General features: G+C 45.1%; 1 protein-coding gene across 6 annotated transcripts in view; it reads right to left on the bottom strand.

Annotated features, from left to right (window-relative positions):
- The window catches only part of PRKAR1B (protein kinase cAMP-dependent type I regulatory subunit beta), a 539,030-nt gene extending 527,562 nt beyond the window's left edge, over positions 1-11,468 (bottom strand). For 4 of the 6 annotated variants that reach the window (XR_014518920.1, XR_014518921.1, XR_014518922.1 and 1 more), the window contains exons 1-2: positions 11,147-11,465; positions 9,340-9,524 (exon numbers count right to left, since the gene is read on the bottom strand). Coding sequence is in view for 3 of the 6 variants with exons in the window: in XM_083474486.1 (XP_083330612.1) it covers positions 9,340-9,516 (177 nt within the window). In the remaining 3 variants the exon portion in view is untranslated. Of the gene's footprint in view, positions 1-9,339; positions 9,544-11,146 lie in introns of all 6 variants that reach the window. The other 2 variants (XM_083474488.1, XM_083474487.1) reach the window with 2 other exon arrangements.
- Positions 11,469-13,349: the final 1,881 nt, after the last annotated feature.

The following is a 13,349-nucleotide window of genomic DNA, read 5'->3' on the forward strand; positions in this document are numbered from 1 at the left end:
GCCACATTGGCCAGGAACAGGAATGGTTGTCTTCATAGATTAACTTTCAGCTCATCATCAACAAACCGTCTTTGTAAGAAGCCTGTTGCTTCCAGAAGGATTACTCTGCTGTGGTTTGTGCAAGATATTTGGGATTTATAACCAGGGCTGGCTTTTGTTTTGTAATTTCCCTTGACTATAGCCACATTGCTCTGGTTCAAATGTCTTGTGCTGTATACTTCCAAATATCACAATGCCTGTGCAAGTATCTAATAATAATAATAATAATAATAATAATAATAATAATAATAATAATAATTTATTTCTACCCCGCCTATCTGGCTGGGTTTCCCCAGCCACTCTGGGCAGCTCCCAACAGAGGACTAAAAACAGAACAAAACTTCAAACATTAAAAACTTCCCTAAACAGGGCTGCCTTCAGATGTATTCTAAAAGTCAGATAGTTGTTTATTTCCTTGACATCTGGTGGGAGGGCGTTCCACAGGGCGGGCGCCACTACCGAGAAGGCCCTCTGCCTGGTTCCCTGTAACTTCGCTTCTTGCAGTGAGGGAACCGCGAGCTCCCACTCACCCCAGACTGGTGTTTTATTGTGGGTGTATTCTGCAAGATGCTATTGGCACAATAATAGCACATTCTTGATGGATTTCCTCTGCTTTAGTTTGCTCTGTGATGCTTCCCCAGTGCTGCCACATTGGCCCCATCTGCACAATACTGTAGTGGGTTGGGTGGTTTTTGTTTTTTTTTTGCCTCTGCTTAAAACATTTGTGTTTGGACAATACCAGGCTTAGGCAAACTCGGTCCTCCAGATGTTTTTGAGACTACAGTTCCCATCATCCCTGACCACTGGTCCTGTTAGCTAGGGATGGCGGGAGTTGTAGTCCCAAAATATCTGGAGGGCCAAGTTTGCCTATGCCTGGGCAATACTATCCAGACACATAGAGGTTTACATGTTTAAAACTCTCTTTAGTTGGTAGCTGGTTTTAATATTGCTTTTAGACAGAGATATATAATGCTTTTAACAACTTGTTTTTAGCTGCTTTTGCTGGTAGTTTTAATATTTCTTGTAAATTACTTAAAGGTTTTGTTACAATCAAGCAGTATATATAAATTTTGTTGAACAAATTAGTAAAACCAGGCCTTGCTTGCCTCTGAAACAATACATTCACACATCTTATCGAGGATTCTAGTAAAATCTTCCATCCTCACTTTCCTTCACAAGCAGTGACCTTCTCAAAGCCTCCATCCCCGTTTTCTCTTGACTGCTTCACTGTCGAGCACAAAAGAGGCACATTCCCCATCCTTCAAAGCTCATTTAGCCGAACAGAGCTGCCGTCATCCTGAAACGCAAGCTTTTCATGCAAAATTCATACCCACATCTCTGCAGACATGGCTTTTATGATGCATTAAGCTGTAACGTCAAGCTAAGCTGCAAACACGGCTACGCTTGCTCTGCAAAACGTCAAGACACTAATAAGGGAAGGTGGCAACTATTAGGGTGGGGGTGGGGGGGTCAAATCTACTCTGGCTGTGCTGAAGATCAGTGGCGTAGCGTGGGGGTGCAGGGGGGGCCGGCCGCACCGGGCACAACGTCTGGGGGTTAGGGTTAGGGGGCGCAAATCCACAGGTTAGGGGCGCAAATCCATGAGTTAGGGGGCACAAATTACTTGCCTTGCCCCGGATGCTGACAACCCACGCTACGCCACTGCTGAAGATTAAAGCAGGATTGTACAACAACACATCACCCGTCCCCTCTTCAGTTTAGAGGTTAATGGGTCTGAGTTCAGCTGATGCCAATAACTCCAACACGGAAAAAGTTAGCAAGGAAATGTCTTGGCGACTGGTGCCTATTAGAAATGGTAAGGCAGAAGGCAACTGACCAACAGGAGGTGGAGCCAGAACCAATGATATGCAGAGCTGACTGATTGCAAGTAAGAAAACTTTCAGGTAGGTGCTGGCTAGCTGAGGGCAGACGGAAGCCGGTGGAGTAGTGCCCCTTTGCCCTAATGGAGCAGCCGCCCGTGACTACATGGCGGACACCATGAGCTTCAGAGTCAGAATCCTACGCTGGTTCACTGTGCCACCAGCATCTGCTGGATGGGAAAGGGAACTGCTGGGATATCAAACTAGGCAGTGGCGTAGCGTGGGGGTGCAGGGGGGGCCGGCCACACCGGGCGCAACATCTGGGGGGGCGCTCGCACTCGCAGCTCTCTGCCCCTACTAAAATCCACGGGTTAGGGGGCGCAAATTACTTGCCTTGCCCCGGGTGCTGACAACCCACGCTACGCCACTGAAACTAGGAGACTTGGCACCAAAGTCCGGAATCCTCCTGGCTCACCCAGGGGCCAATCTGGCTGCATGTCCTGACGACTAAGGGGGCCACTTAGACATTTCCAAAAACAGAGAGAACAAAACAGGACACCAATTTGCCTATCAGTTGCATGTACTAGTTTACATGTAAAGATGAAGATAATTGTTAATAATTACTATAATTTAAATAGGCATTCAATCCTAGTAGGGAACCACGCAGAGGGTCTTCTCGGGAGTGGCGCCCACCCTGTGGAACACCGTCTCATCAGATGTCAAGGAAATAAACAACTATCTGACTTTTAGAAGACATCTGGAGGCAACCCTGTTTAGGGAAGTTTTTAATGTTTGATGTTTTATCGTGTTTTTAATATTCTGTTGGGTGCCGACCAGAGTGGTTGGGGAAACCCAGCCAGATGAGTGGGGTATAAAATAATAATAATAATAATAATAATAATAATAATAATAATACCACTGTGACCAGGTAACCCGTGTGCCTGTTCAGTCTGCTATCCAGGTGCTGCTAACTTCAAGGTCCTACACCTGTTCTCCCTTCTTAGGGGTGTTTGACTTTAAGCTGACCTCAGAGTAGACACCCTTCAAATAGAAGGCAGTTCTCCAACATTTTTCAAACAGAAGATAGGACACCCTAGTCATAGCTCAAGAGTCTGGCAATTTCCAGGGCTAAAGCAGTCCCATCATCCCTGACCATTGGCTAAGCTGGCTGGGGATGATGGGAGTTGTAGTCCATCAATGCCTGGGTATCCAAGGTGGAAGAAAACAGGACTAGAAGTTGAGGGTCAGTGCTCCACCACTGAACCAGAGCTCCTCAAGCCCAAGATGCCACAGATCTCTGGGCCAGAGACTCCAATTCCAGGTCCAGCAAGCGCTGGCGAGTGGGTGTTGTGTTGAAACTGGGCCGAGCAGCCCCAATGGAGCACCAGGTGGCTTAGTGAGTTACCTCAGGAGCACAGAACCTTTTTCAGCCTGAGTGTCACATTCCCTTCTGAGGCCACATAGCAGTCATCAATGGGGACAGAGGCAAAGTGGGAAACACAACTAACGTAAATTTCATCTCTGTATGGTAGATTGTTTTCTACATACATTCACACACTCCTCTCTGTCGCCCATCCGGGCAGGCAAGAGGAATGATCAAAGTTCAAAGATATTTGCCAGTCAGGGAATAACACCAAGGATGAGATGAAACAACAACACGTGCAACCAATGCTTTTTTTGGGAGGTACAAAATGAGGTGCCAGTGCTTGTATCTTGATTAACGTGCAAAATGGCTGCCATGGGCAGTAAAATAGAGAGAGAGAGAGGTGTCAGTACTTCATTAAAAAAGCAGATAAAAGCAAGAACATAGCAATATAACACAGTAAAATCCCAGTACTCAATCAGAGAGTGACTGTTAGGCACGGAAGTCTATACCAATGGTGGCCAGCTGAATTGGGTCTCAGAAGCCCTTCCCTTTCTTCCCTGAGCACTTATAGAACTGAGCAGGCAGGAAAATGGGGACCTAGCTAGAATTAGTTGGCTTTTCTGTCATTGGCTATAGCTCCCCCTACTGTTGGCCTCCTGCCCTACCAGTATCAATGGGCACCAGCCACTCCTGACCCGAAGTTGTTATGGGGAAGTCCACCTGTTTCTTCCTCTGCTCAGTCAGATTTCTGGCTTTGGGCTGGCCTGTCTCTGTGCATGTTTTAACTCAGCTGGCAGCCCACAGTTATCTGAGAGGCCTGCCTGCCTCAACTTCAGAGTCTGACAAGGCAAGCTCAAGACCTAGTTCCCCCATCACATTGTGGCCACATCCATACCATAATCCTGAAGCACTCATGCCATTTTAAGGACCATGGCTTCCCCCAAAGAATTCTGGGAACTGTAGTTTGTTAAAGGTGCTGAGAATTGCTATCAGCACTTCCCATAAGCCATGGCTCTTAAAGTTGTAGAAGAGTGTTTTCAATGCATGGTCTGAATTTGTGTAAAACCTACTCATTGGGCCCACAATGGGCCTCTTTTTATAAGCTGAATTTTGGAAGAGAACTGCCGTGGGTTCTCTTCTGACCTCCACCATACCGCCGCACTTTTAGAAGATACTAATAACTGAGGAGAAAAGGAAAGAACATCTTTTAAATGTGCGTATCCATAATTTAGCCAAGCTTGCATTGTTCCTTGTTGACAAGAAGCCAAGCCTTAAGACACAAAGCTTCTTTCTCATGTACTGAAGATGAAACTTTGCCTTTGGCACATTTCAAAATGTGTTTTGGAAACACGGCGGAACAGTAGATTATTATTATGATGCGTTATATACAAAACACTCGCCCATTGCCATCGCGTATGAGGAGGGAAGGTGAGCTACACAACCAAGAGGCAGACCAAATGACGAGGTTTCAGAAACTGCATTCAAAACCCTGCACACTTTTATAGAGTCTTTGCTCAACCATCTTGTGTGTCTCTGCACAACCACACTTCCTAGTCGAAGATAAAGTGCCTTAGCATCTTTACCCATCCGCCAGGCCCTTCTGCTATCCCCACACCCCAGCAAAGAGCCTGGACTGAATCATCAACGGCCAGGAGCCAGAGGAGAATGCCACACACAGAGGGATGGGGGAAGAACAGTGGCTCAGTGCACATTTAAAGGCAAAACGACTTAATTTGCACTTTCTGAAACAATACAAGTAGTGAAACACAGCCATCCTTCAAAATTCAGCTTCTCCAAATGTTGTGGTACAGTGCTCCAAACAAGCAATTTTTTTTATTTTAAAAAATACATATATTGGGGAAAATGTGCATAAAATTGTTATAGAGCATGTACCTCTCCCACAAGACACGGGATCACAGAATTGTAATGTTGGAAGGGACCCTGAGGGTCATCTGGCCCAACCCCCCGCAATGCTGGATTTTTTTGCCCTATTTGGGCTCAAACCCACGACTGTGAGATTAAGAATCTCATACTCTACTGACTGAGCTCTCTCTCTCCCAAATCGAATCTATTGTTGAAAAATAACATACAGAAATGCATTACGTTATGGCAAGTTGCCTGCCAGAATATGTACATTAGTTGAAACTGCCTACAAAAATATGTTTATTAAGAATAATTTTGCACTCAAACGTTAACAGATTTTAATCAGGATTTTAAAAAGAAAAAGAAAAATGCAAATTGCTGCAGGAATGTGGAAAACTAAATTTCAGACTTGAAACTGAGAACTGCAACTGATATAGCTGTTCATTTCTACATACACATATACCAATTTTCATTGTAATTCCTCTTGGAAATCAACCTCAGTTGAAAAGCACAGCATAAATTGAATAAAATGGCAAACAATGATCTCGTCCCGGTCAGTAATACAAGCCAAACTGCACATCTCGGGATCTGTCCTGTGTTCTTTTGCATATATGACAATGCAACAGGTGCAGGAGCTCAGCGTTACAGCACCATCGATAGCCTTGCCCTCTGTGAATTTGTCTAATCCTCTTCCAAAGGCCTTGCGATTAAAGCGTCACAGAGGTATCCAAGGAAGATTCAGATTCAGGTGTCAAAAGGGCCAGCACAAAATCTCACCTCTCCTTCTGCATCTTTCCTTATTTGAAAGACTTCATCATTGAAAGACTGGATAGACCAGGTATCCCCCACCTTTGGCCCTCCAGATGTTTTGGCCTACAACTCCCATGATCCTTAGCTAACAGGACCAGTGGTCAGGGATGATGGGAAATTATAGCCCAAAACATCTGGAGGGCCAAAGGTTGGGGATGCCTGGGATAGACACATCTCAAGCAACCGCTCCCCCCTCCCAAAACATGATAGTTAATTCTTAGTTAACTCTGCTCCACAGGAACACAAGAGATGATCCTTCTGATTTTCTCTTCTTTCATTCCCTAAGTAAAGCAATGATCACCTCCAAGCCAAGCAAGCATCTCAGAAAGTTTCCTGTGCACTTGGTCTGCCCCACAGTCCTCTCTCTATGAGTTGGGCTTCTCTTACCCACCCCTCTGTCACCCAAGCGTACGTGAGGTGATTTTAACTCGTTTTCGTCTTCACCAGAACAACTTAGGCCCGAAATGTCTGAAAGACCACCTTCATCCCCACAGGCCCTCTTGCGTGTTAAGATCAGCAAAGGAGACTCATTTGGTATGATTCTCATTATTATTAATAATAACAATATCCCACCTTTTCCTCCAAGGAGGTCAAGGTGGCATAAATGGTCCCCCCCCCTTAATCATTACAATAACCTGTGAAGTAAGTTAGGCTGAGAGACAGTGACTGGCCTGAGGTCACCTGGTGAGCTTCATGGCTGAGTGGGGATTTGAACCCTCTTGTCCCATGTCCTTGTCCTACACTCTATCCACTAAACCACCACAGTGGCTCTGTGAAATTGTTGTTGTTCCTTATCCATCCTTCACCATAAGGTCCCAAGGAAGGACACAGCAATTTAAAATTCAATAATTAAAAAAACAGTTAAAACAAATTCCAGTCACAGAAATTGGGTAGGTTCTGTCTTCAGCATGTGGTGGGAAACTATACAAGAAAAGTGCCAGGCACACCTCTCTGGGGAGAGAGTTCTGCAAGCTAAGAGCTGCCACAAAGAATGCCCTCTCCTGAGCCACCACAACCCCCCCCCTGAACTTCTGAGGGTGGTGGAACTCCCAAGAGGGCCTCCTCTGCTGGTCTTCAGGCATGAAGGAGGTCTGCAGGATACTTCTACCAGCCTCAGAAGCATGGGCATAGCCAGGGTGTGCAGCTACCCTCCCAATCAAATAAATAAAAATGTTTAACTAGCTGACCAGTTGCCTCACAGATAATTCAGTTCTGCCGCCAAAAAAACACAAAGCTTGCCCCCCCTCAAATAAATCCTGGCTAGGCCCATGCTCAGAAGTGTGGGGAAAGCTGGTCTGGGAATGGGCATTACCTGTGGCAGACTCTAAATTGTGGCACTCCTTCCTCACAAAGGCTCATTAACCACCTGCATCTCCCTTTTGCTGTATACCACAAAGATACCTCTTTATCTTGGTCTCTGATGAGTATTTTGCTTTGTGGGACGCTCCTCATTTGCTGGATGTATACTGTTCAGTTTTTGAATACTTTTTCTTGGCTTTTTTAAAATACCTGTAACCATTTTATCTGTGTTTATAACTGTATATTATACTGTAGCAACCCACCCTGGGACCTTACAGTGAAGGGCTGGCAAGAAATCTTACAAATAAACAATGAATATAAATCTTGACCATTCCTGCTTATGCCAGCCTTGCAAGTTGAATGCCGTTGTTTGCTGAAAGTGTTAGGCTAGCTAGATGCAAAGTTTGCGTTATATTTTATCTTGTACCCTGCTTATCTCTGTCCCTCTTCTTTAATCACTGTTCTTTACCAAAATAAACTCTCTATCATTTCGAATGCTGGAGGTTGGTTGGTTGCTTTTAGATTGCTACAGTTTTATCTCCCCCACACCAGGCTCCTCGGCAGCATGTCCCAAGGTCTGGACAAACAGAGAATCCAGAGAGGACGGTCCCATTCTTGCATCTAGCAGAGTGTCTGCTGACATTTCCCAGTTTCAAGGACAAGAGCCCAAAAGTTGTGGGTTTCCCTGATCCCCACTAACTTAGAGGCTTATACAGTGGTACCTCATATTACATACGCTTCAGGTTACAGACTCCGCTAACCCAGAAATGGTACCTCGGGTTAAGAACTTTGCTTCAGGATGAGAACAGAAATCGTGTGGCGGCAGTGAGAGGCCCCATTAGCTAAAGTGGTACATCAGATTAAGAACAGTTTCAGGTTAAGAACGGACCTCCGGAACGAATTAAGTACTTAACCCGAGGTACCACTGTAATACAGTGTAATACACTGGTACCTCAGGATGCGAACGGGATCTGTTCCGGAGCCCCGTTCGCATCCCAAAGTGAACGTAACCCGTGTCCGCGCGTCTGCACGTGCGCGGGTCGTGTTTCAGCGCTTCCGCACATGCACGTGACATCATTTTGAGCATATGCGAATGCGCACGCGGCAAAACCCGGAAGTAACGCACTCCATTACTTCAGGGTTGCCGCAGAGTGCAACCCGAAAATATTCATCCCGAAGCGTATTTATCCCAAGGTATGACTGTATCATAATGTTGTGACCTAAAGCTTAGAACCATCTATGAATGATGTTTTACACCGTTGCACAGTAGATGTACGCACAAGGCTTAGTGATTGCCCCACTTGTGAGAGCCCTTGGCATCGGGCACAGCAAAGGAAATAACTCGGCATGAAATTTGCATATTCTGATTTATATATAAAGATTCCTCTGGGAAATTTAAGTGGTTGCTGGCTGCGGTTTCAGCACTACACTCTAGAAAGTAGCCAGGTGTCCTATAAGCAAAGATTTCACTTTGTTTTTCGTTTATAAAAAGTAGGAAGGGGCAGGAATTAGGGATAGACGAATCTGTCCATTTCAGTTTCTCACAGTTTCTCATTTCCCCGTGCTTCAGTTCTCCAGATCTCCACATCGGTTGGTGAATTCCTTTTTCTCTCTCACGGAAATTCATCAGCGTAGTTGTGAAATTTCTCCTAATATACACCTTTTGGTGTGCAACCAAATATGTTTTTGCAAGTAATTTCATCAAATGTAATGCATCCTGCATGTTACTTTTACAAATATATGCCTTTCTATGCACACTTTACCCCCACCATATGCATTCTTGTGCACGTTACTTGGCCAGAAAACTGCACTGAAAAATTTGGAGAAATGCAAATTTCAAAGGATGGTTTTGTTCTGGTTCATATATTGATTCAGAAAGTGTAGAATAAGTAGATTCACCTTAAAATGAATAAAATTTATCCCCCAACCCCAAACAGGATGTATAGAGGTTGCCAGGACAGACAGTTCAGGCCCACAACACCACCACCTCACACCTTCCCGTGATGTAAACATCACAGAGCTAGACAGACCAAGGGTCTCAGTCAATAACAAGCAGCTTCCTAAATACTGGAAGTATCTTTGATTTTGCCCTGCTGTTACATTTGTGCCCTTTGCCCCTGTGCATATTTGACAATCACTGACCTTCTCCAGTTTCTCAAAATGTTCTCGCAAGAACTTCATCGGCCGGTCAGGTTTTGCTATGCAGAGGTTGACAATGCACTCTTTCAGAATCTGCTGGATGTTATGCTTCTGAACATAGCGTTCACATCCCTTCAGGCTCTCGTCGTCTTCCGCATTGCAAGAGGACGAAGCAGCCATCTTTGTGACTGTAAACAGACAACAAACCTGTGTGAGAAAACGGCATGGTGTTTCAAGAATCATAAGCCATTCTCCAAAGTCTTCAGGTGTACAAAACTGGACAGAAATCAAGTTTTCAAATACTGGGCAAAAAGTAACTTTCAGTATCTCAGTCCTATCAAATCATCTGCCAGCAACAAAGAATATACACTGCATGTTTTCACCCAAAAGGCTTGAATAGCAAACCTACGATGTAGCAGTCCTTAAATGTTCAGTGTGTTATAAGTCGTGTTATAAGTTTACCCCCCCCCCCAAAAAAAAGTGAAAATGATCTTTCTACATAATCTTCTGCCCCTTCTGGAGCAAAAAATACCCTAGCTCTGCCTGCACTAGACTGGTTTGCTATTAAATATTTTTTCACAATAATTGTTGGACACTGGTTTTTGGGAAACTGATCTTTATCTAATGGACCCAGTGAGCTGGTGGCTTGGCTTTTTGGTATACAGAACACCCCAAAGCTATTTCCTTTCCTCCCTCTGCAAATTCCAAAGAAACCATTGCATACTATTCTTTGTCAAATTCTGAACTGTTCAGTTCATTCTCCAGCAAATGTGGTACAGAGAATAGCACCTCCACAGCTTTTTGTGTGTGTGTTTATGGTTCTAGATATTAGTGCAGAAAAATATCTCAAGGAAACAATATTTGTTAGTGAAAGACAATAAACCAGCACTCCTCTTTCATCAAAGCAAACAAGAGGGTGAATGACCCATTCCTCCCGTCAATGCATTTTGGACTCCAAGCTCGTCCAAAATAAAAGGACACGTGTTCGAACTGCAACTGAGATTGATCGGGATGTGCCACCAAGAGAGCGGACTGTGCGGTGTCAATCACTGATTGCATTTCCCTCTCTTTAGGTAAGCATAGGTCCAAGATTTGGATGTGTTTTGCATGCACGGATCCCCCATTGGCAGAGGACCTGACATCCCATATTTTTGGAAGGTGATCCCCACAAGACTTCTAAGAGAGGAGGGACGGCAGGTCCAATCTCTTGTCAAACTGAATCTCAAATTACTGGGAGAAGATTAAAATTTGGGAGAAAACTGAGAAACGGAGCAACAAATAAATAAAATTGCACAGCCTTAGAGCTGCGCAGCGAGGGAAACCTCCTCCCCTTCCTTGTGCATCCTTCCCAAAAGAGCAACATCTCTTAACACTGTGAGTGATTCAGACTGAGGGTTGCAGTCAGCCAACATCCTCATCCCTTGCTGGGGTTTGATTTATACATGGGGAAAGGCTGTCTCCCCAAGCATTCCCAATGCCTCCTTATATCCCCCAACAAAGCACCATCGCAGTCTCTCTCTCTCTCTCTCTCTCTCTCTTTCTCGCTCTCGATGGAGAAGGAGGGGTATCCTTCATCCTCTTCCCCCCTCCCTCTTCCACCGTCTCCATCAGCAACAGCCCTTTGTGCTGAATTAATTCTCTCAGCCATTGTTGCTGCGGGAACAGCTGCCAAAAGCAAGCAAGGGAGGAAGGAGGGATGGAGAGAGAGGAGGGTGAGTGGGGGGAAGAGATCAGAGATCCCCTCTCCATAGCGCTAGGGGGACAAGAGCAGGCTGCGCGGGCAATGCCAGAGGGGACCATAGCTAAATACCTGAGTTGCTGGATCAGCGACAAGCAGCAGCGGCAGCTACAAACCTCTTCCTCTTTTAGCTCCCGTTATTCCGCAGTGCAGCCTCCTCCTCTTCCTCCTCCAGCGGCTGGCTGGCTGCTCGTGAATCCCCCTTTCCCCTCCTCCGTGTGCTTTCAGAAAAGCCCCGGCAAAAGAGATCCCCGCTACTTATCCACCCCCAGATTTGTCTGCCTGCCTGTGTTTTGATTCACCCCCCCCCCTTTTCTTATTCCCCTTGCACACAAAGCGTTAAGGCTCTGTTGCGCTAGCAGCAGCAAACCCACACACACAGGAAGTCCCAGCTGGCTGTCAGTCATAGGCAAGTTCAGCCTCCCTCCTGCATGGAGAGAAAAACACACACACACACAGACACACACACAGGCTGGGAAGGAACATGCTCCAGGCCCTGTGCGATGCTTGTGGTTATGTTAGTCCAGTCACTTGCTTGGGGGATGATGATGATGTTGCTGCTGTTATTTTAAACTCACCCAAAATGGAACAGGTAGGGGAGAACTGGGGCACCGGTGGAGAGGCGAGGATCTGGGGTGATGGCTTAAAGAAGCAAGGATTTGGTGCCTGTTGGGACTAGTAGGGCAGAAGGCAATGAGCCCAGCAGTGGCTGGAGACAGAGCTGATGGCTGATGTAGCTAGAGCCAATGGCAGACAAAACACACTAAATCTAGTTTGCTCCCCACCCTCTTCCTACCTCCCAGGTTCTGCAAGGAGTAATCCTAAAGAAGAGGAAACCGATAGACAGCGTGACCCCCTAGACTTTGACTTTTGTTGGCCTCTGTCTGTCTTTTCAGACCTGGTATCCACCTGTAGCTGAAGCATACACCTGAGGACTATTTTTTAATTTCACTGTACATTTGTATGGTGGCAGTGCTGCTGTTGTGACTCATCCTAGGTCAGGCTGTGACCTATAATGTGTCCTGAAGACTAATGTATTGTACATATGCTCATCTGGGTCACTTGTGAACAGATTGTGCACTATAATACACTTCCCTTGCATGAAGGACCATAGCTCAGTGGTAGAACATAGGCTTTTCATGAGGAAGCTCCCAGGTTCCGTTCTTGGCATCATGAATTAAAAGGGTTCAGGCGACAGCTTACACCAGGGCATAGCTGTCAACTTTTCCCTTTTCTTGCGAGTAATCCTATTCGGAATAAGGGAATTTGCCTTAAAAAAAGGGAAACGTTGACAGCTATGCACCAGGGGCATGATTTGTAGCAGATGACCAAGGATTTCTGACTCCCTGTTGTTTAACAGTAGCAACAGTTCTCCTTCTCCCAAAACCAAGCAGCCAAAATGAAGAAAAGAGGGGTGACAGGGATGCATTTTTATGACTTAAATTTGCAATTAATCCAGCAAAAACTGATGTTTAATGTATACGGGCCTCCACAATATTTTTACAGGAAGGCATTGTGTAATACAGAAAGACACTGGAGGTGTAATGCTGGAAATATCTCATTGAAGCGTATGATGAGAGCATGCCCAGTGATATTTTCTTTTTAGGCTGAAGTTATTCATGTTGGGGTTTTTATTGGCAAAATCCTTGAAATTTGCAAATGTACATGCAGTTTTAAATTACATTCCTGTAGTATGGGGATTAATGGCAAAACAACAAAGTAGATTTTGTGAGCCTTTATGGTTGCTGAAAGACTTCTACTTCGAGCTGGAAGGATAAATATCCACCACCTATTTTGCAATGGTCTGAGGATCTCACTGCCCTTGCCACATTTGAATACATTTCTTATGTCTGAAATCTGTTTCATTATGCTTTTATATTTCATTGTTATTTCTCTTTTTTACTGTACACTGCTTGGATATTTTGATGTTTGGCGGTCTACATGTTCTGCAAAATACATAGATATAAATAAACAAATTGTACCACTCTGTCTCAGCTGGCAATCTTGCATCTGTGTTCTGAATGAAATAAAATTTCTGGGCCCTCTTCAGAAGCAGACCCATCCATATTCAATGTACAGTGGTACCTCGGGTTACAGACGATTCAGGTTACATACGCTTCAGGTAACCCAGAAATAGTACCTCAGGTTAAGAACTTTGCTTCAGGATGAGAACAGAAATTGTGCAGCGGCTGCACAGCGGCAGCAGGAGGCCCCATTAGTTAAAGTGGTGCTTCAGGTTAAGAACAGTTTCAGGTTAAGAACAGACCTCTGGAAC

Source organism: Podarcis liolepis, assembly GCF_965112155.1.
Source record: "Podarcis liolepis genome assembly, chromosome: 14".
Taxonomy (NCBI): Eukaryota; Metazoa; Chordata; class Lepidosauria; order Squamata; family Lacertidae; genus Podarcis; species Podarcis liolepis.